This window comes from Camelus bactrianus, chromosome 17 (genome assembly GCF_048773025.1).
Source record: "Camelus bactrianus isolate YW-2024 breed Bactrian camel chromosome 17, ASM4877302v1, whole genome shotgun sequence".
NCBI classification, from domain to species: Eukaryota; Metazoa; Chordata; class Mammalia; order Artiodactyla; family Camelidae; genus Camelus; species Camelus bactrianus.
In genome coordinates, this window is record NC_133555.1 from 23926517 (window position 1) to 23949812 (window position 23296).

Here is a 23296-nt window from a genome sequence, read left to right on the forward strand (position 1 = left end):
CTGAGACCCTGCACAGTGATTTCCAAGGACCCACGTGCATGAAAATGAGTTACTTCACTGATATTTTTGGTTTTCAATGTACATATGTGTCCAACCCTCAGAAAAGTAAGTCCTACTCTTACTGAGTGTCTCCTAGCTTCAGCCTGAGCTTTCCTACAAACAGGATGCAAAACCAGAGGCTCCCTGCTGCAAGAAACTCCAACTCCAAAGTGTTGCGACAATTGCAACCATGGTTGCCTTCGCCTTGGTCTGAAATAGGAGTAACATTTCCATCGTGTAGGGAAACATGAGTCGCTGAGCTTGTGTGAGACCGCAGACAATTAAGCCCCAGATGCATAGAGATAAGTAAATAATAATTGCCAATTTTCAAGTTAGACCAGCAGAAAACCCATAAACACAGTGAAGAAACTCCCAAATTCTAATACCTTAGAGCAAGAACTAGCCAACACGAGTGATAAAGAGCATGACTCCAAACATACTGAGTTATTGTAAATTGAACAGAAGTTCCACACCCGTCATTTCTCCAGCTGTGTCCTCTGACCGGTGGGTCAGAAAAAGGACTTTCTAAGGCAGATCTGGAGTCATGAAAAGCATCGCCTTGGGACACATCGAGGCCCAATTGTATCCAAAAATGCTGTTCTCTTTACAATAAAATGACCAAACCCTGCTGGATGCACAATGAGTCTTGAACAGCGAGGGCTTGACTTCATGTCTGAGGTCAGAGATGGATGCTCATCGCCTCTTGGTCTGTTGTTTCTCTGCCAAATTTCAAAGGCCTTCGCGTGGTGGTCAGACTTGATGGTGGAGCACGCCGAGACATTCCTCTCGCTCTTTGCCGTGGACATGGACGCCGCATTAGAGGTGCAGCCCCCAGACACGTGGGACAGTTTTCCACTGTTTCAGCTCCTGAATGACTTTCTCCGTACCGATTGTAAGTATCATCTTTGACTGTTTGACTTTCCCAAGTAGTGTGCAGATAAACAGATGGCCAGAACATCCCCCTCAGCAGACAAAAGGCTGGGCACAGCTCTTCACAGTTTTCAGATTACTTTAAAAGCAAAAAACTTACAGGTGATGGAGAAACTGGGTTATATTTATTAAAACCTTTAACATCTTCAAATTTCAAACTACTTTCGAGGCTGGATCTCAGTTATACATCAGTCTCACAACAAAATCCTGTAACTTCCTTCAAAGTCAAGGTCTCTAGAAATATACTCTCACAAGTAGATCGATCTTTTTAAATATGAATTTTTTTTAACATCATTTGTAACAAATGGCTAGACTACCATGCAGCCTTTACAATGATGCTCTTAAAATAAAATTCATGTACTGACAACAGAAAGACAGTGTGAGAAGCAAGTTAGTAAATAATACTATTGTATGAGTCCATTTATGCATATAACGTAATTTAAATATTTGTAGGCAGATAGTGTAGTGAAAATACGATTGTTCATACAGGCTACTTGAAAGGAACAGGTTATCAAAGAGATAAGCAACTTAATTTTTTTCATACAAATGTGCAGGTTTTTCCCAATGATTGTATATTAGCTTTCCTACTGAAAATCAAATAGCATCAGAAAAGAAAAAAAAAAAAAACTTAACAGCTGATGAACATGCCCTTTTTTCCAATAAGTGTCCTGTTGCGGGGGGCCCTTTCTTGACGAGGCAGAAGAACCCGAGAGCAGTGAGAAGGTGGTACCCAGGCCTGTGTGTTTTATTTGCTCTCGAACAAGCGGATTGACTTAACCTCTACCCATTTTGAATTTTTATCAAAAGATGCTTCCTAGATGAAAAACAATTTCTAGCTAAGTAACAGCCCAAGCCTTTCAATGTATCTTCTGGGAACACATGGCCATAAAAGAGACTCATCTCCCTGGGGAGAGGGATGAAGAAAGGGAGGGGGACAGAATGTTCTTTCTTCCCGGTATCTGAAGGGGAAGAAAGGGAGCAGGTGCAAAGAACACCTAAAAAAAAAAGTCTCAATTGTTGCTGCTTTTGTTGTTTTTTTAAGGGAGAATTGGTTTTGCTTTGTTTTTTTCCTTTTTAGGAGAGTGATACAAATGGGAAAAAAAGGTTTGAATTTCGTTTTGCTTCCATGCAGATTTAAGCGTGAGCTTTGATACTGTTCTTGTACTTTTTTCTTCTTCTTCTCTTTCTCCCCCTCCTCATCCTCTCCCTCCTCCTCCTCCTTTTTGGCTTTTTTTTTTTTTTTTAGAAGCAATATATTTAATGTAGAAGACAGTCCTCTCTGTTGTGTACGTAGTTCACTGATGAAGCAACTGTGGATTCTTACCAAGCTTTTGCTTATCTCTTCTAGATAATCTGTGCAATGGAAAATTTCACAAACACCTGCAAGACCTGTTTGCCCCACTTGTGGTTAGATATGTGGATTTGATGGAGTCCTCCATAGCACAATCCATTCACAGGGGCTTTGAGCGGGAGTCATGGGAACCAGTCAAGTAAGGAAACCTCTTTTGATACCATCGGAGTTTGGGTCCCAATGGCTGGAGAGTCATGCAGAAATGGATTAATGGTGTCTTACGGTTTTCATTGTTAACATGGACAGAGAGCAAACACCGTACTTCCTTCCACCTGTGATGGTCATGGCCTCCTTGTCCAAAGAGGGGAGTGGGGGAGAGGTTGAGAAATGTTTTCTGCAGTGGAATCTTGGTTTTATTATACAAGATAAATAAGCAATACGGGGTATAAACCTGGCTGTGATGTTTGTACTGTGTGTCTTATTCCAGGGGTTTTGTTCCTAGGGATTAATGTTTCCCAAAGTGCGTTCCATAGGGGTCTAGGCAAAGGGTCAGCAAACTTTTTTCTGTAAAAGGCCAGGTAGTCAACGTTTAGCCTGTTCAAGCTTCGTGATTTCTGTCAACTCTCAACTCTGCAGCGTAGCACAAAGCGGCAATAGACAAGAGGTAAATGAACAAGTGTGGCTGTGTTCCCATAAAACTTGATTGACAAAAACGGGAAACTGGCCTCTGGGCCAGAGTTTGTCATTTCCTGGTCTAAGCTTTTGAGACACTCCTCAGAGAAAGGACTCTGTGGCCAGATACGTTTAAGACACTCTATGTATCCCACTCTGCCTTTGCCACCCCCCCCACCCCCCCCCCCAGTACCCATCTCCGCAAAGCATCCCAGGATAATTCAAAACTCTGAGAATCAAGTAATACAGAAACTCGTTTGTGCCCACCCCGGAGTTTCCTAAATGTACTTGACCACATCACTCATTTTTTTTTAATGAAGTATCTATCCTGTAGGGCCAATTACAGGAAATCCCCTAGGTTGTGAATGTGGCGATTTCCACGATTGCATGGCAAATAGATTCCATTTCAAACGTGTGGCAGATTTACTGCCACCTCCATCCCCCTGCAAGGAGGAGGGCCGTCACTCAAGGCTGCCGAGGGTCAGCCTCAGACTCCTCTTTTCTGGAGAAGTAGAGAACTCCCAAATGGAGAGCATTTTCTGGTATGGTTTGAAAAACTTCACTAAAGCCTGATCATCGCTTTGCCCTGTTAGATTCTTTTTTTTTTTTTCCTGTAAGAAAACCATTTTATTCCTTCTGGCCCTTTCCATTTGTAGGATGGAGCAAATTGGGGTATGCACAGCACAGTTTCAGGCACTTTCGGAACAAATATTCAAGAGATTTTTCTCAGTTTGGAAGCCTTGACTTGGGCCTGTCTTTACACAGTTTTCTGAATTGAGACCCTCTTTCTAATATTACATCGAATAAGACAGCCCATCACGCTCCTTCCACATCTGAGCCACAAAAGAGGTTTCTTGGCTTACGTACCAAAAGCAGGTTAATAGGCAACGGCTCTTCGTTTGCAAGTACCAAGAAATCTAAATTTTAGCTTGTTATTCTCAGGTTTATAACATTCTATTAAAATGGCCCTGCTGACTTTTCACTCACGAGGATAAAACTGGGACCCTTAATGATAAAGCATTAACGAGTGACTGTGTTTCTTTAAATGCTCACTCTCATCAAGGCAGTGGTACTGTGCAGAACAGTTGTGAAAAAGGAAAAGGTTAAAATGAGTAATATTCACATTTTGAAAATAGCTATGGTCTTAAAATAGCATTTTCTTACTTGAATTTAAATGTGGAGGCTGATACCACCAACACACATGGGAGGAAGTGATAAGCACCCTTCGCTGTTTCTTACAGGGCCCTAGAGTTAGGGCCAAGTTCTTCATTTTCTAGCCGGAAGGCAAGGGTTTGAACCTCTGTAATTGTCTTCTCCTCTGTAAAACATCTTTAAGAACGTCTCTACTCAGTGTCTGAGAATTGTCATGGAGCTCTGTGATGATGTCCCTAAAGTCATCTTATAACCTGTTACCTTCTTCAGAAACAAGCCAATGAGTGCTATTCCTTTTTGAAGCATTACGTATACTTGATCAGTCAGAAGTAAAGGTGGAATCAAAACCATTTTCACAATTGGAAGTCTTAGTCTGGGAATGATTTAGACTTTTTCTAAATGATTAAGTTTTTTTCATGAGTGAAAAAATAAAATTTGAATACTTGGATCAGTCATTTAAAGATCTGAAAATTAGCGAAGGATTAATAGTTGTGAATAATAACCTGAGAATGTTTTGTGGGAATGTGTTTTTCTTTAAGTAGCTTTTCGCTGTCCCAAACTGTGCTGTTGGCTCGTGAACAGGACTGTGGTCTGTTTAAATCATGCTAAACAGTTCGTGCTTTTCAGAGTAGGTGGAGGTATTGGAGAAAGTGCCAACGAAAACATAAGCTAAGTTAAAATTCTTTGAGATCACATACATGTTATTAGCTGACTTGCACACAGAACGTGGATGCTATGGGACAGATCTGCAGAATAGCCGGCACAAAATGAAGGGTATAAAAAAATTGGGAACATGCTTATGTGCTAAGAGGAATGAGTCTAAATACTTCCTACTGTGCAAAGAGAAACAAAGTATGAACGTCCATCTGATCGCTAGGTAGAGGGTTGATCAAGAAGCAGAGATTTTTTTTTTTTCTAAGTAAAGTATGATCTTTTTGGAATGTTTTTCATCAAGCTTACTCAAAAGTAAGATGCTGACTAGATAAAGAGATTGAATTTGCTTAATCTTCTCGAATGTTGCAACATGACTCTCCAATACACAGCACAGACTTTCTCTCAAACACTTAGTATCCTCAAATAGTTCTGCTCTTCCACTTTTCGAAAGTGGTTCTTACAGGCACCTGATAATAGGTAACATGACTGAGAAATGCACTGCCAGATTTGCTTGCAGAAAAACCAGTACAGTTGACCCTCGAACAATGCAGGTTTGAACGGCACAGGTCCACTTGCACGTGGATTTTTTTCAGTAATAAGTATTACAGTGCTACATGGTCAGAGACTGGCTGAATCCACAGATATGCAGCTAAGGATAAGGAGGAACCACAGAGCCAAGGGCTAAATATAAATTTACATGTGGATTTTCAACTGCACGGGGGTCTGTGGCCCCCCCCACCACCAACCCCTGCATTGTTCAAGAGTCAATAGAATATTTAACATGTTAAAGAAAACAGAACTCTGACAAGAAAATGGTACCAGGAGATTGAAGTTGCTAAAAACGAGGTTTAAATATTCTTTATTCTTCAGATCTTCTTCTTTCAAAATATGGTCCTGTAAAAGAAAACAGATGCCATCATCATTTGGGTTTGATACAGTTGAAGTTATGTGATTAGGGAGGGAGAAATGGCTTAAGATCTCACTGCTGCTTTTCTCTGGAAAGATGACCTTCTGTCTCTGTGAGGAGAGGAGAAGGAAACTGCATCTCTGCTTCCAGGAAACCAGATGATGGTCACAATTTGAATCTCTCTGCATGGGTGGAAAATGCCATCCCATAGCTCCCAATCACAGCTGAAGATAACCAGCCTCCTCAGGCCAGGCCCTGGTTGGAGCCCGTAGCCCCCATGGGGGTATCCATCAGGACACGTCACAGGGCCACCACCCACGCCAAGCTGGTTGTTCACAACCTTCCCGGCAGCCCTGAGTATGAGCTTGTGGTCCTACCTAGCAGATAGACAACTTATGTACCAGCTCTTGGGAGTTGGTTTGATGCTAGTCGAGTCATCCTGGCTTCTATGTGGAAGAAAACTTAGAAAGCATCCAACCCAAAGCTTGCCAAGTGTAGACAGCCCTCTGGACCACTCTTTCCTTGAGAGATCATCTCTCCATCTGTACTTAAATGCTCCCAGGCACAAGGAATCTGCTGTTCACAGTTCCCCATTCCAGGTCAAGATGACTCTGAATTAATGAACACTCTGAAAAATGTGGGTTTCTCATTTCTTAAAACACACTATCTCTCTCTGCCTGAGATATCCACATGAAAAAAAGTATTTTTAAAATAATATCTTTTCCCAGATTGGCCAAGATGTCAATACCTTAATGATGATAAAATGTCAGACCACAGATACCTTAGCAATATGTAGGTGGCCTGATATGAAATAGGCAAGTACTAGACTAGAAGTCAGAACTCGTAACTCTGCCACTAACTTGCTGAGTGACCTTGGCAAGTCAGATGACCTTCCTGAGCCTCAGTATCCTCCTTTGTAAAACCAGAACTTTGAATACCCAAGACTTCCCAACACTAACATTCTGGGAAATGTGATTTTTCCGTATTCAGCCCACATACGCATTTAATCAGCACTGCCCCCCACCCCCCAGCACCGAGAACAGGACCGGGGACATAACAACCATTCAATAAATACCTATTGATTCACTGACATTTATTAAGGAACCTACACAGGCTGAGAATTGTAAGGATACCATAGGAAAAGTATGGGGAGAGAAAAGCAAAAAAAAAAAAAAAAAAAAAGAAAGAAAGAAAAGATGTTTTCCACTGATCATGTCTGAGCAACACGCACCTAAGAAAAATGACTTTAAATGTTTACCGATGTACAAATGTATTTGAACATAAGAAAGAGTTATGAGAGTGCAGGTGAAAGGGAATGAACCCCCACTGAGGTCATAAAGAAAATAGCTTGGGGGCTATTTTGCAAGGGGTAGGGGTGCAAGGAAAGAGCATAAGCGTAAGGAAAATTCGGGGAGCAGGGGGTAGGCAGTAGAAACCGTGAATGTTCGGTTTGGGCCAGCATGGATCATACCAGAGGCAAGCCATAAAATTGGGGGGACAGTTGGGAGATTCTAAAAATCCCATGAAGTTTAGAGCTTGATTCTCTAGGTCACACACTCTAAACAGGGGCTTTACAGCTCCCAAGGATGGTGAAAATTGGTTCTTGGAGGCAGGGGAAAGGCAAATAAACAGCAACAAAAAAAAATCTTACACTTTTTATGTATATATATAAAGCGCAGGTCTATATACAGTACATGAACAGATATCTTGGTGGTATTCAACTTTCATGGAGAAGGCAGTTGTGGGGGTCTGGTGGTGATAATAGATTAAAGCTTGAGAAATACCCCCTTAAACTCTAGGAAGATATCTAAGATTGCCCCATGCCCCAGAGTAAGGATGAGACCCAAGAGTGAGTTAGCAGTGGGAGAGGGTTCAGGGTTCCAAGCACCAAGAGAAGGCGGGATGTACTACATACATTCAGCCAACAAATGGCTCGCTAAATGGGAGGCATTCTGTGTCTGAAGTCTAACCCATCCACAAATCTAAAGCAGAAGACTTTAGGACCCAACCGTGTCCTCTCTGCACAGAGACATCACCTTATTAGAATGAATCCTAGAAGTAAGGAATGACTTTACCGTCCATAGAAATGAGGAGAAATGCACACATTTGTGGCTTTCATCCACAGGAGAGAGAGCAGACGAGAATCTTTTAATCCAGTGCTCCGGGGTGGGGGTGGAGGGTCCTCTGACATGAATGGGAGTGATCCTTTTTCCGCAGTCCCCAAGATGAACGAGTCTGATTTTTAACATACATCAGTTGTTAAGGTTGCAGTTTACACTCGTACACTATCCAGAGATACCCAATTATAATTTTCACAGAGAAGCATGCTGGACTTATTTTTAGGTAGTTGGTAACGGGTCCTCTAAAATGATAATTTGTTATATCCATCAGCAGCTTCAGGCCTGGTCTGACCTGAGTGCTCCTAGAAAATTCCCCCTTTTCACATGTGTATTAGTCACATATAATGCTTGAAATTGCCTCTCTGATTATTAATGTAAGTTATTAATATCCAGATGAATTCTTAATAACATCAGTAATACAGTAACTACACTATTTTGCTAAAAGCAGAAATAGCAAGCATGTTTCGTCCGCCTTTTAAAAGTAGATCATGATAATATATCATAGGAAGGAAATGTTCCTGTGAATTCAGTGCAGCAGTCCAGCCGAAATGTCATATTTTACAAATACAATATGTTTTGATTAATATAATTTTTTTTAATTTTCACGTGCAAAACGAAGCTCATTTCTAATTTGTGTCCCCACCATCCGCTCATATGTTTAAATTAAGTTGCTTTTGCATCCATTTATGTGTTATTCATTCCTAGCTACTTTTTAATTTGCTCAGAATTGACATTTTAACTTTCCAGGCTGCCATCTCGAAAGATCTCCTAATTCCTTGATCAATATTCAGCGTGTGCATCATTTAATGATCACATTTGCTTATATAAGCTTACACATGTCTCAGTGGAAATCGCCAACGATTTTGTTACATAGCAGTGTTGAAGACTGAGAACCACCAGGGACCGAATTCAAACCCAGATTCCCCAGATAAACAGAGAAACATGGAAGGAAAAGTTCCATTTTTCCCTTCCGCGTAATAGTCAGCTTTAGCTCATCTTCCCTTGACTGTTCCCATGAGAGCGCCCTTTTGTCCCAAGTAGAAAAGTGTCGTTGGCTTTCCCCAGTCGCGAAGTGTAAAGGATCAACCTGTGAGATACCTGCTTCCCTTAAGGGAGAGAATACCAGCTTGGCGCTTTTGCATTCCAAGTGTTTCCATCTACCAGCCAGGGCTGTATTCCCATCATGAAAAGGTAGCTTGATTCTAGAGGGAGACGGGTGTCCAGACTGTGTCCAGAGTCCACAGTTTTGGACTTCTCGGGAGGTTTGGCCCCCAAAGCAAGCCCAGAGGCAGCTCCAACCCTTTCAAGAGTTGTGTTAGTCAAATACAGCTTGCCCGGGGCAGAGCTGCTTTGGCAAAACTTGCTCTTCTCCTGCAAGATCCAAAAAGAAAACCTCAACTTCTTTGCCAAAATGCTGTCAACTCCACTTAAACAGGAAGGCTCCTCTCAGATGCAGAGTTAGGCTGGGCTCCACCGTGCCAGTGACTTTGGCTGGATGGAACACCCTTAAAATGCCACTACAGAATCACGCGGTGCCAGCGTGCTGAGCAGTATAGGATACAGTCCCTCCCAAGAGATATGGTTGATTCGCTTGGGGGTTTTTGTTTGGTTTTATTTTCTCTCTTGACTCATAAAGCCATCCATCTCTCTTTCATCCCATCCGTTTGATGAATCTTTGTTCAAAACACAAAAAGCTGATATGAGATCACAATTTTTAACTGTTTATTCATTTTTAACTTAAATGTTAACCTTTTTACAGAAAATACGAAGTTTGATTAATATTCACAAGTCGAACACATCCATGGAACAATCACACAGATCCAGAAAGGGAGCACCCACAGCCCCCCACAAGCCTTTGTCACCCCTTTTTCCAGTCTTTATCTCAATTTCCAGGGTAATTGCTTATAACAGAAGGCTGCATTTTAAATCCACTTGTGGTCAAAGAATTTACTGTAAGAGCTGAATTTGGGGATCCTTTTCTTTTCCCTTTTTTTTTTTTTTTTTTTTTTTTTGGAATGTAAACATTTCTCCATTGTAACTGGACTTAGTTTGGAAGGGGATGTTTCCATTTTCTTTAAGTACTCTAACAAATCATGCAAACTTCATCATTCTTCTTGATCCAATTCCTTCATCTTGGCCGTCAACTCTGACGCTCCATCACACATACACCTGTCTTCAGAAGTAGCAGTTGGAAAGAATTCCATTTCTGTCCATTGCCATTATGTATGCATTCTAGTGGGTGAATTTCCTGTTCTGTCTTGTATCTACTATCCGACTTAAGAAATGTGCCTCTATCAAAACTCATTTGTAAATAAGAGTAAGAAAATGAAAACTCCACCATTTCTTTGTCCCAGCCACCTCACTGCAGCCCTCGCCACAGCAATGCCAAGAATTCCATGAACTTCAAGTTCTTAGTACGAGACAAGGTCTAGACCCTCATGGCAATGGATCTGGAAGCTGAAGGCCCCTCACAAAGACATCTAAATAATACGATCATTGTATATAGGGGTCCATGAGTGCCCACGCTTTTAAGTTGCTCTGTGGTTCATTTTTTTTCTCCATTCACTTTTATCTTTTCTTTCTAAAGACTGAGCCACACTACAGCTCCCCATCCGTAAGCTGCTTTCTGAAATGTGTCGCTTAAGTTTTCGCTGTTGTCTTGCTGTGGATTTAGCTGGTTTATTTACAACTGTCGTGTGCTTCTGCCACATCTGCATTGTCACTGTGATGGTATTTTTTCTTTCTGTCTGTTTCTTCCACAGGAGTTTAACCAGTAATCTACCCAATGTGAACCTACCCAATGTGAACCTTCCCAAAGTACCAAATCTACCAGTTAACATCCCTCTAGGCATCCCACAAATGCCTACTTTTTCGGCACCGTCATGGATGGCTGCTATATATGATGCTGAGTGTGTATTCAGTTCACATTAGCTCTAATTTAAATTTAAGTGATCTTGGCATGGATATGTATTGTTTATTTCTATACATCCTATATAACAGAGATGGAGATGGATAATTAGTCATATTTTGCTGATCATACAGAGACAATATTGTTTATTTCTGGCATCCAACGTGTTTGTAAGGCGTTTGCTATATATACAGAGCTAACAATTTGTCTTACGCCCACTGAACGTTTGAGGACTGTGTTTCACTTCCTGAATTCTTTTGCAAAAGAATTCTTTCTTCCCATGTTTTGTTTTGTTTTGTTTTGTTTTGTTTCTTTAATGCAGGTGACATGATTTGGGGAGTTAATCATCCAGAAATAGTCTGGGAAACCTCTTTGCTGGGCTGGCCAATCATTTCTGGCTTGATCCAAATTAGAGAGGAAAGCACACCTACCTAGAAGCTATTTTTTGGCTTGTTGGTTGGTTTTTGTTTTTTTTTTTTAATTAAAAAAAATCCTAGAGACCATCTAAACCATAAAGCATATTTCTGGTGTCAGCAAATGGCAAGAAGTATTAACAGTATGTTCAGGGCTAAATGAAAATGTCTGAATGGACTCAGCCTTAGTGATGTAAACGTTATTTAAAGATACTCTCCAAGGTCATAATTCAGTTCGGAGCCCTGAGAGGTAGCAAGATCTGTAAATTTGAGAATGCGAGATTCAAGCAACAGATCATTAGATTTCGGGGTAGCCGCATCACCTGCGGTCTAGACGTAGGGCCAGTCTCTCCGCTCATCCGTACAGATGCCAGCAACGGGAGGGGTTTGTTTCTCTTGGAGGTCAGGTCACCCCTTTAAAGCCAGCGGTTTGAAGGGTGGAGGTTGAGAAGCCATTTCTTCTGCTTGGGAAGTGAAGCCTCTCTCCTCCTTTCCTTAGCAGGAAGATCCAGCACCCCAAAATCCTACCTCAGGGAAATGAAATTAGAACCACATGCATGATTTAATGAGTGAAAGAAGGTTGAGCGATTCTCGACCCTCCTTTGATCCTTTTCTTAGACCACAGCTAATTATAGGCCAGATAAGCTTTTTTCTTGAAAGAATAAATTGGCACATTTTCAAAGGGAAGTGTTATTATCAAAGGAATAAAAAATGATCTGAAACTGGCAGTGATGGTTTGAAATCTCAGAATCGCATTCATCAAGATGGATTTCAACATTTTTATTTCTGCAGTCATCCAGGTAGGGGCCAGGACTTGAAAATGACGGCTCTACTTGATTCCTCCAAAGCGGCCTAATATATATATATATATATATATATTTTTTTTTAACCCTATTCACTCACAAGTCCACAACGAAATCATCTGGCCAATGTGTCAGAATTTTTTTTTTAAAGACAAATTAAAACCTCCAAAATTTGTATCTGGAAAGAAAAAAAAAAAACCTTTTTAAAAAAAAACCCATGAATCATATTCATGCTAAGATGACTCTATTAAAAGTTAGATTAGGTAGTCTCTGTTAAAAATTTAAAAAAATAAATATCTGAAAGCTTCTCTTACCTCCTTCTGTGCATGCTCTGTAACACTGTTTTTGAAAAGATATGAATCAAGACATTGTAATAAAGCAGATAATGGTCTCCATCCCATTAATTAAGGCATGAGTGGGAACACATTTTGGTAACTGCTCAGCAATCAAAATAATCTTGATGCTATTGCCTTAACATTAACAGTTTATCTAAAAAATAAAAAGAAAATATTCTTTTCCTCATGTCAAAACTTAATAATAAGCTCTTCAAAGAAAAAAAAAAAAACCCTAGAAGAATTTTTTGAAACTCTGAAACCAGATGGGTGTCAAAATGTTGTTGTAATAAATACCAATTATTGCATTCATATGTACTTAATGATTTAAAACATACAACCGTGCAGTTCCAAAACGGGGTTTAGAACTAGACAAAGTTGGGGTTTCTTTTTCCCGAGCAGAGGACAGGACAGGGGGAAGGCTGGACTCTCCACAGAGAAACCATGTGTTCCCCCATTTTTGAACAGCACTGAATGGCAGTACCTGGGAAGAAGGCGTAGATTCTCGGTCACCCACCAGGAAATGCCTGATTCTATATCTTTTCATAATTTCAGTTTACTCCTTTGCCACCTTTCATTTTAAGGACGTGTTTCCATGTTACCTGCTCCTTTGTGTCAGATACATCTTCCGTACTACTGACCTCAGGCCAGTCTGTCCTTGAAAGCATTACCCTGTTGGTCCAGGCCGTAGGTGCCCTCCCGGCATGTTGGGAGTTTGCCCCCGCCTCCCCGCAGTAGCTGTGTATGCATTTATGCACTAGAGCTATATCTCTCTCTCTCTCTCTCTGAAGCATTAATTCAATGCAGCTGGCATCTGTCACAATAGAAACACCCACTCTCATCTGTTTCTATAGACGATGTCAGAACAAGTGGTAATGCATGGTATGTTGGACATTTGATAAACTGCCGTGTTAGCATTAGTGGTATGCGAGGAAGAGGGTGGAGGGTGGCCACCCCTCAGAGCTCCAAAGGGGGTTGTCACAAAAGAGAAAGCCAGCCACAGAAGGGCGAGAGGGCGCGAGGTGAAGCATTTCCCGTACGCAGGCTTTCCGTCGATGCCCCCGGTAAAAGTGTCTTAGACGTCATTGTACAGAAAGGAATCGAAATCAATTTCTCCATCTGTACAGAGGACTGGGTAAGATGGTGCAACGGTCAAAGAGCTCAGGTTTTGAGCCCTAAAGCTTTGCAAATATCCCTTGTCCACTCACCTCCGTTCCCCACCGACCTCACCTTGTCCTGGGACGGCCCGTGCCACGGGCTGGTCTCTGAAAATTGGACTAATCACCAAACCGAACAAGAATCTTGGATTCAAGGTCTCCAGGTGAACTCGTCTTGATTTGAGTCACCCCAGTTTCTTCCCAGCTCTTCAAGGCAGAAAGCGGGTCCTCGCCCACCACTTTGTTAGCACTGTCCTTTTAAAACTGAAAGTCTTGTGCAGTCTCCAAGAGGGAGGCCCCTGCTCTGGAGAGGAGCCGGGGGAATGCATGAAACCCTGACCTTGAATAACTGCATGTTGCCATGTAGTTATTATCCGTTGAGACTTAACTTCTCCCTCTGGTTCGTGGCCTTCATCTGAATCATCACATATGTTAATGTGGTTATTAAAAGAAGGCTGATTTTTACCATACATGGTTCTCCTCCTGGGGCAGCACCTCCCTGGGACGTCTCACTGGTCTGGAATCATTGGCCCAACGAAGCCGACCAAGTCATGTATGGTAAAACTCAAAATCGGCCGGTGGAGATCTCCCCCACCTCCACCGCCAACACGCGTCGTTTTGTATGTGGAAGCCAATGTTTGCCTTAAGCCCCCTAGCCCCTAGCTGTTTTTGTGTTAGCTTTTTCAGAACCCTAGGCCGGCAGTGGGTGACTCTGATTTTTCTGATTCTTACCCTGCCAGTAACGGATCAGGGACTTCAGAAGATCTGTTCTGGAAACTTGATGCCCTTCAGACCTTCATTCGGGACTTGCACTGGCCCGAGGAAGAGTTTGGGAAGCACCTGGAGCAGCGGCTGAAGCTGATGGCGAGTGACATGATTGAATCTTGTGTCAAAAGGTGAGCCTAGGTGGCTGGACAAGGTCTACACACCTCGTGCACGGGACCCTGACTCAGGGACGGGAAGATGGCCACTCTGAGAGGTGGCCATGATTTGGAGGGTTTTGGGGAAGGTGACGGCTTGTCCGAGTCAGCTGGAGTGGTGGTCACCCAGTTGTAGCTTCTGTTCCAAACCCACTGTGGCTGCCAGTTTTTCATTTAGCTGCATGAGAAGAGGGTCCTTCTTGTGTCTGTATCCCCAGTATCCAGAAGACTCTGGCACAGAATATTTAATTGATGAATATTTGTTAAACGTGTGGGTGTGAGCGTGGATGGATAGCTGGATGGGAGAAAAAAAAGCAGCTCCATTTCTGGAGCCAGTGTATCCAGGCCAGGGAGCAGGGATCCCTCGACTTCCCAGCACCGTGGGCAGGACCCCTGCAGCATCACTCACTCTGTGTCCTCCCTCGGAATGGAGCGCACACTCCATGCCCAGAATCTAGCTAGGTATCAATCAACAAAGGAGCAGGAGGCATGACATGTGCATTTTGATTTTCTACAAGTGGCCCATTTTATGACCGTGGCATAGAGGTTTGAGGTGGGAACGCAGCCCTTGAAGTTCCTGGGTAGACTTTGCTGAGAAAGGAGAAGAAAAATGAGGGCAGTACACATCCATTCAGCAAAGCTTGTCTGGGCTCCTCCCGTGTGCCGGGCACAGGGCTAAGTTCTTGGCGAATCAAGAAGAATGAGAGATCGCGTCCCTTCCCCTCAGGGAGCGTCTCCTTCTGAATATCGGAGACAGAACTGAAATCCGTCTGATTTGACATCATTATCATCACCCTCTCTATCCCCAGACACACATCCAAGTTCTTTCCCAGCTCATAACTGTTTCCATAATTTCTCCGCGTTCAAAAAAAAAAAAAAATCCCCCAGGCAGCCCAGCTAGTTGATGGATCATTTGTGTGTGATCGGGGCTGGGTTTGGCTGAGAGCAGTCGGAATTCGTGATTTTCTGTCTTGGAGGAAGAAAAGAGAAGTAACAGCGTCAAAACTGGAAACCGAAAGGGCAAAAAAACAACGCAGTTGCAGGTAGGGGAGCGTCTCAGCAGGAACTGGGGCGAGAATCACGCTGTGGAGACTCCGGGCAGGTGTCCAATGGCTCTTCTGGAAGCTTAAAGGCCCGGTGATTGAGATTTTTGTGTTTTGCTCTTTTTCTTCCCACTCTTAGAACCAGAGGCAGGCCTTGCTCTCAAACTCAGAGGTCGAAGTCTTTCCTTAGGGGTTTGAATTTCCACCATTTCTTATATGGTCTGTATCAATTTTAGGGAAAGTAAGTCTTTCCCTAGGGCCAAACCATTCCACCAGAAACTCCTTGCAGGGCAGTCTCCCTTGATCTGTACCAGCGGCTACAATGCACTAGAATGAACACTTAGTGGCTTCTGATCTGTGCTCGCAACTGTACGGACAGACACGTATGCCCTTCTCTGAGAGGCCAGAGTCCTGAGTAGGGAGTAAGAAACAGGGAGATGCTGGGGGTGACAGGAAAGAGACATGGATGTGAAAGGTGGACGGTGACTCTCTTGTCTCCCTTACCACGTGTCTTTACAGATCAGCCGCCTCAAACTGGGGGAACCACTCCGAGGAAGGGAGTGTATCTTAATTCATTCTGAATCCTGACCCTCCCCACGCCCCAGCCTCATGCTTGGCACAAAGCAGCCATTAAGCAACGTTTTATTAACAGAAGTTGATCAACTGCTCGTGTACACCTGGCCCGGGACACATAAATGTCCTTTTAAATTTAGGCCCCAGATAAAAGCAGATAGGGGCAAACACCGGAGCAGGTATCACCCTCAGGCCTCCAGATTCAAGGGGGTAAAACATGAGAAAGTCCGGGGATGTTTTAAGACTTTCAATCCACACCAAGAACCTAGAACGTTTGCTTTCCTCTTTGGGACAGAGCAAGAGGGCCTTGTTCTAGAAGGACACGAGCGTGATTTCTTGGATGTAAACATGCAGTGCCAAAAAGTCAATCAGGCGCTCCTTATTTCCAGGTTTCTAAGCAATTTAAATCATTCATTTGATGGAATCACAGAGCCTCTGGTTTAGTCCGTGTCACGCACCATGCTCCACAGCAAATCGGGCAGCCTAACTCTGTCCTCTGAGACAAAGTAGATGCAGTGACCCCTCCGTCCCTGGTTTCTTGGGCCCCTCTCAGTCGTATTCATCTTGCATTCGGCATCCTCTCTTCACAGCCGCTCCCTCCCAGGCTGGGAACAGCTCTCCTGTGAAAACAGAAGACGATTATTTCATTGTAAGGGAGTGATTTAGCATTTCCATGTCTCAGATTGGGCCGAAACTGGCACCCAAACCTCTGAAGATCAGCACAGGGACCTGTCCAACGCAGTCCTGGCCCATCAGGCCTCCTTTTCGCAAAACCAGAAAGTGATGTATTTGCGACGTAGCTTAAAATGATCATCACGATTAGAAAGCTACTTCAGTGCGCCGAGCCTTTAGAAGCCAAGATACATTTATCTTTAACATGATCATATAATATATAGGAGTGTTATAAGGGTTGGGTTTTTTTTTAAGTTTTTTTTTTTTTTCTTAAGAGCTGGGCTTCCAACCTTAGAAATTATACTTGGCTTCCCTGCATGCACCCAGGGTGTGTTAGCAAGCTGGCATCCCTTCCTGAGCGAACTAGCTGTGTGGTCCTCCCTGTGCACTGTTAGAAAACTGCTACAAATACCTCTTAAAGCAATGCTTTCCCGGTGGCTGCATGATCTCCAGAACCCGACAGTGAACGAGGCAGAAAGGACGCACCGGGCGAAGGGAGCTTTCGCAAAACCTCTTCCCGACCAGGTGCTTTTCTTTAAAAGCACGTGATGGTGTGACCCACTTCTCCGAAACCTTTTAAAAAATCTAACCAGTCCCCTTTACAATGTTGATATCAAGGGTGAAATCTCACACCTGTGTTACCAGCTGGCCATATGCTGGACTAGGTTTGTCCTGTGAGCAGTTAACACATTGGTTTGGTCATAATTTGACCTAGGTCAAAATTAGATCACATTAAGATTCCACCTTTGCGTATTTCTTGAAATGGTAAGTATATTGTTTTTACTTACAAAAATAATATTTCCTTATTGCGAAGTAATAAACTGACGTTGCAAAAACACACAAACAGACCTACTGCAAGTCCCCCAGTATGACGCCTCCTAATTTCACTCTCCTCCCCAAAGGTAGCCATCTTATTTTTTTTAGTCTCTAAAGCAATAGAATAAGCTTGTTGGATTTTTTTTCACTTCACTCTCTTTTAAAATCAGAAAGAAAGAAAAAAAAAGATTAAATGTCATTTAAGATAGTTCCCCCTATGAGATTTTCGAAGATTAGAAGCTCCTTTTTTGTTTTTTGGTTGTTTTTTTTTTTAATGAAGTGATTGAAGATAAGCAGTTGTCGATGTGAGAGAACTTATATATGCTATAATGCTGTAATTGGGGTTTTGTTCATTCATTCATTCTCCTGCAATTAGGGTTCTCCATAGCGTGTGAACTATAGACAGAAAAACGCCAAGCTACAGGTGTTCCACGTACTGCCGAGAAAGGAGGGGTTTGCGTGGCTGTCTCTGTGAATAGGCCTTCCTTAGCCGGGAAAGTCATTTGAAAAAGAACACATGTGAAGTCATTGTCGATTGAAACTGATTACAGCCTTCAATTCTCTTTTTCACTGACCTCTCAGAAAATGTCTCCTCCACCTGCTGCCATCTGAATGCTGAATTGGTCTTTTCCTACTTTGTTTTAATAGAACCAGGATTGCATTTGAAGTTAAGCTGCAAAAAACCAGTCGATCAACAGATTTTCGAGTCCCACAGTCAATATGCACCATGTTTAATGTTATGGTTGATGCCAAAGCTCAATCAACAAAACTTTGCAGCATGGAAATGGGCCAAGAGGTAAAAAAAAAAAAAAAAAAATAGATTTTTTTTTTTTTCCCTTCTCTATCGATCACGTAGAAGAAAACTTCACAAATTCCTTCCATCTACCCTGGTCTGCTAGTTTCAGAAATACACTCTTAACATTTGTGGATGAAGCCACGGATGAATGTTTGGGATCTGTTTGTTAAGTAAATTTCTAAGGCATGTGCTGATGGTGATGCCAGTCACTTAGAAGTGATTCTTGGCTGGAGCTGGGGGTGGCCATAAAGTTCCTTGAAGTCAGATGAAGTTCAATGACCTTATTGAACAGGCTGGCATCGCCAACAGATCTGTTTGCCAGAAAGCAAGTCATTTTCACATTTGAAGTGCATTTTGTCACTTGGAACATCTGGACAACAGAGGAACACTCTTCTTTACATCAGGCAACTTCCGGGATGTATAATGTTCTGTCACCCTGCTACCCAGTCCCCCCAGCCAGCAGGCTTTGAATTTCCAAGACATCACAGACTTTCCGTTTTCTTTAGACGGAATTGATTGTGAATCTTCCCTGACCGAAAGTTTAGTCCTTTGCGAAGTTTCCAATTCCCAAGTGGTATTTAAAATGTAAAGGAGAAAGAAACAGCAACTTGGGCTTGATTAAAGACTATCGTGATCATTTTTCTCTGATGGCCTTAAGCCAGCTAGATATTCATATACCAATTTAGAATTAATTCAGAAACATTTCTGGCAACTCTCGTGTTGTTGCCAATTGGCATAAATTGCTCCTAAATCAGATCTTTCGATACCAGCCTTAACACGCTCAGAATTTTTACTAAATTATATTTGCTCCTTATTCGTTATTTATTTTCTCTTTCGGCACCTTCCATTTTTAAATGTGGGTTGGTGGTATTCTCTTCCTGGCAAGATCATCTCTAACCTTCTTTCCCCTCCAAATCGGCTTCCTCAGCCATCCCCGTTAGCTTCTGCTCCTCACTGGTTGTCTTAGTGGGTACCTTTCCCCAGGGAGTGTATTCTAGGCACTGGGGTCAAGGGCAAGGTGCTGGGGATTCTCTGCCTGGCTCCATTTGCTGCATGAGAATGAGCTGGAGCGGTTGTTCTCAAATTTCAGACTCTGTCAGCCTTATCCAGAGAGCTTCTTAAAACCCAGGTTATTGGGTCCCACCCCACGAGTTTCTGATAGGTCTGGGGTGTGGTTCAGGAAATTGCATTTCTGACAAATTCCCCCTGATGCTGATGCTACTGGCTGGTCTGGAGACCACATTTTGAGAAACCCTGGTCCAGAGGCTCAGTGTCCACAAAGAGTTAAGGAGAAGGGCTGAGGTACAAAGGACAGCCTCCTGAGGAAGGTGTGGCTTGGGCATCCAGACACTGGGACTCTTGCCCTGGCTATGCTGCAACCAGTCTGGTCAAGTCACTCAGTCTCTTTCAACCTCAGTTTCCTCGTCTGTAAAATGATAGCATGCTTCTAGTTTTATTTGGGCTGTTTTTAGTTGTGGGATCAATTCTGCAAACCTTACCAAGAAGACCAGGTTTCATTTATTTATATGAAACAAATAGAATTAGAGCTGTTCTGTATGAAATGGGGTGGGGGGGCCAGGGGATCAAGGAAGAGGGAACCCAGAGCTCAAGCTACCATATTTGTCTTCACCTCTGTGTTTCTTCACTGCCCCCCAGCCCCCCACCCACCCACAATTCTCTGCAGGACTCTGAGCAATCTCTTAGGCTTCACAGAGCCCACTATAAAAACCCTGTTTTTGGTGATCTCTGAAGTTCATTAAGACCCCATTGAGTTCAAACTTTCCCGAATCCCTTCCCTTCTAAAATTTTCTCCTCTTGAGCTTCTTTTTTTTAAATTGAGGTAGAGTTCACATATCATAAAATCACCCTTTTAAAGTGTACAGCTGAATAGTTTTTAATATATTCACAAAGTTACACAGCCATCGTCACAGTCAATTGTAGGACATTCCCGTCATCCTAAAAAGAAACCCAGACCCATTAGTAGTCATTCCCCAACCCTCCCTCCCCAGCCCCAGGTAACCACCACTCCACTTGCTGTCTCTAAGGATTTGCCTCTTCCGAGCAGTCCATATAAAAGAAATACCATATGTGGCCTTCGGTGGCTGGTTTCTTTCACGTGGCATCATGTTTTCAAGATTCATCCATGTTGTACATGCTTTTTATAGCTACGTAATATTCTATTACGTGGATATACCACATTTTATTTGTCACGTCATCCATTGATGGACATTTGAGTTGTTTCTACTTTTTAGCTGCTACGAGTAATGCTGCCCTGAACATTCCTGTACAAGTTTTCATGTGGACCTATGTTGTCAGCTCTCTTGAATAGGTACCTAAGAGTGAAGTTGCTGGGTCACACGGTAACTCTATGTTTAGCTGGTTGAGGGATAGCCAAACTGTTTTCCAAAGTGGCTGCACCATTTTGCATTCCCATCAGCAGTGGATGAGAAATCCTATTTCTCCGCAGCTTAGCCAGAGCTTCTTTTTATCTAGCTTTTTTGTTCTGGGCATCCTACATTGTGTAAGATGGTACCTCATTATGGTTTTGATTTGCAGTGATGTTGGCCATCTTTTCATGTGCTTTTGATTGCTTATAGCTCTTCTTTGAGGAAATGTCTATTCATTCAAATCCCTTGTTTATTTTTTAAATTGGGTTGTCCTATATCATTCAAGGGTTCTGTATAGATTCTGAATACTAGACAATTATCATATATATGATTGGTAACTATTTTCTTGCCTTTTGTGGGTTGTGGTTTGGTTTGGTTTTGTTTTGTTTTTCCACTTTCTTGGTAAGAATCTCTTTTTTAAGTTTTATGGAGTCCAGTTTGTCTTTTTCCCTCCCAGCTGCTTGAGATGTCCGCTTTAACTGAGTTTCACAAGCATGACACCGTTCTCAGTAGGGCAGGGTTGGTGGCTTTTACAGTCTCTCTTCGGACTGATTCAGTTGTGGCCGTGTTTATACAACTCCCACATACCTGAGCAGAAGGCTAAACAATCCCATCAAAGAAGCCCCATCACTCTGACCTTTTCTTTTTAAACTGGGCTTTGGAGAGAGTAGACGGGATTGGGTAGGGTGGAGGGGAGGTGGTCAGAAAATCTGATGAAGTGCATGAAGCCATATCTCAGGGGGGAAATACTTCCATACAATTTCACTGTGTAATGGCAGGGGACCTGTGGGTGGACCTTGTTAGGCCAAACTATAGCTGCTGGTTGGTACTGAGAAATCACAAGTGGATATTGTCCCAGTGGACCCTGTCTGTTATCTTTGCCACTCACCACTTCTGTGCTAGAGTAGAATGACCTTGGCTTAAACTCGAAGTCTTGATTTTCTAGAATAAATTGCCCAGTGGCTTAATACCTACATCACATGGACTCCACACCTTAGCTACCAACCTGTATGACATTGAGCAAGTCACTTACTCTCATAACCTTGCTGTCATCGTGTGTCTCATGAGAGAGAGAGCATGCAACTTACAACCTTAGAGAGGTATGGCGCTTGTCAAATTTGGGGATAAACCTTCCCAATTTCTGGATGTAAGATGAGAATGCTGGCTTGGATATTCCCCAAATAGTAACATTTTTGAGGCAAAACGGCAGTGACTACTTCTTTCTGGACATTGTTCTATTTGATAGAGTAGAAAAGACTTCATGAATTACCCCCCCCCCAATGATTCAACATGTTGGGGTTTTTTTTTAATGAAAACATTAACTGAGACTCATAAACATATCCCATGTTGCGTAAACTAGTTCACACACACCCCCAGATTAAATGATCTTTATGAAGGGCCATCCAGTACTGTATTCTGGTCTGTGATTCTTACCCTAAGCCTATCCATTTCTCAAGCCACGCCAGAGAGACTTGCTGGGCCATTTCTCCTTCGTATAGTTGAATCAGAGGCACCTAAGTGACGAGCTTGTGAGAAATGAGGCCTCTTCTGACCTTAAAATGCCAAGTGACTGAGGACAGTCAGAATGAAGCCAGTACATACGTAAATACATACTTCCTCTGAAGGACCTTGCTCTGTGGCTGCGACCTTGAGTAGAACTGTCATGGGGAAGTTCCTGCAAACGTTCTTTCCTTCCTTTTTCTCACCTTGTAGAATGGGGATATTCATCTCCAAAGTCGAAACTGAATTGTTAAAATGAGGTTGGCCAAGGGTGGCTAGAAACATCATGAAACTGGGAGGAGAAAAGCCCAGTGTTTTTATGTAGTTTTCATTTTGTGATATTGGATCATAAACTCATATTATAGATCTAGTTCCTAACATCTGCTCTCACCTGGGTTCCAACTCCCTCACGGTATTTTGGGCTAGATACCAACCAGGTGGCACAGTAGTCTCCAATTTTAAGATCACTTCCTGAATTTCATCCCTGGGGTGAAGTCGCGTTTAAAGGCAGCTGTTGAAACATTTGTTAACCATACTTTTCCATCTTAAATATTTATTTGTTCATTAAAATTTGTGAAGGCACCCATAGAGGGGAAATTGTGTATTAAATAGTTTCTCACTTGGTCTAGTGTGTTTTCATCTCATTTCCAAGGTCAGATGGTCTTAACAGAAAGACAACGTACACACAATCTGTTCCATGACAAGGCAAAATGTGCAGCACAGGAAGTCGAGTGGGATAATTTTCACAAAGTGATTGTGAGTTTGTTGCAACTTAGCTCATCAGGAGCAAAAGTAAAGTCTGCAAACTTTCCACGCCGTTGAAGATGAGTAGTTTCCTTGCGATCGCCAGCATGTAGTGCCCCAGAATATAACTTCAGGATATTGTTATTTTTATGAGGGTCAAGGCAATCTAAGAAAGCCAACAGAGAGGAACGGAAAATGCAAAAATAGAAAGGATCCCTCTTGGTTCCCCAATTAGGAGGCAGATAGACTGCAAGAAATATGACTGCAGAAATTTTCTGACAAGATAGTTTAGTTAAGGGGGTGGTAAGTAAAAGATGCCCCAGTAGTATTTCTGTCTCCTTAATGGACCTTTTCATCTGCATGGAGCGATGTATCTCCTAAGAAAGAGTGGAGCGAAAGCAGAGTACTCACTTGCTCCAGAAAAGCAAATCCCTCAAATTAAGTCTCAGGAGAATCTGATCAAGGAA

General features: G+C 42.6%; 1 protein-coding gene across 7 annotated transcripts in view; it reads left to right on the plus strand.

The window, feature by feature from the left end:
- Positions 1 to 23296, plus strand: part of CADPS (calcium dependent secretion activator) — a 415573-nt gene that overhangs the window by 320593 nt on the left and 71684 nt on the right. For 5 of the 7 annotated variants that reach the window (XM_074344559.1, XM_074344561.1, XM_074344562.1 and 2 more), the window contains 4 exons: positions 775 to 931; positions 2318 to 2459; positions 14119 to 14274; positions 18051 to 18198. In XM_074344559.1, the coding sequence (XP_074200660.1) occupies positions 775 to 931; positions 2318 to 2459; positions 14119 to 14274; positions 18051 to 18198 (603 nt within the window). Of the gene's footprint in view, positions 1 to 774; positions 932 to 2317; positions 2460 to 10527; positions 10675 to 14118; positions 14275 to 18050; positions 18199 to 23296 lie in introns of all 7 variants that reach the window. The other 2 variants (XM_074344558.1, XM_074344560.1) reach the window with 1 other exon arrangement.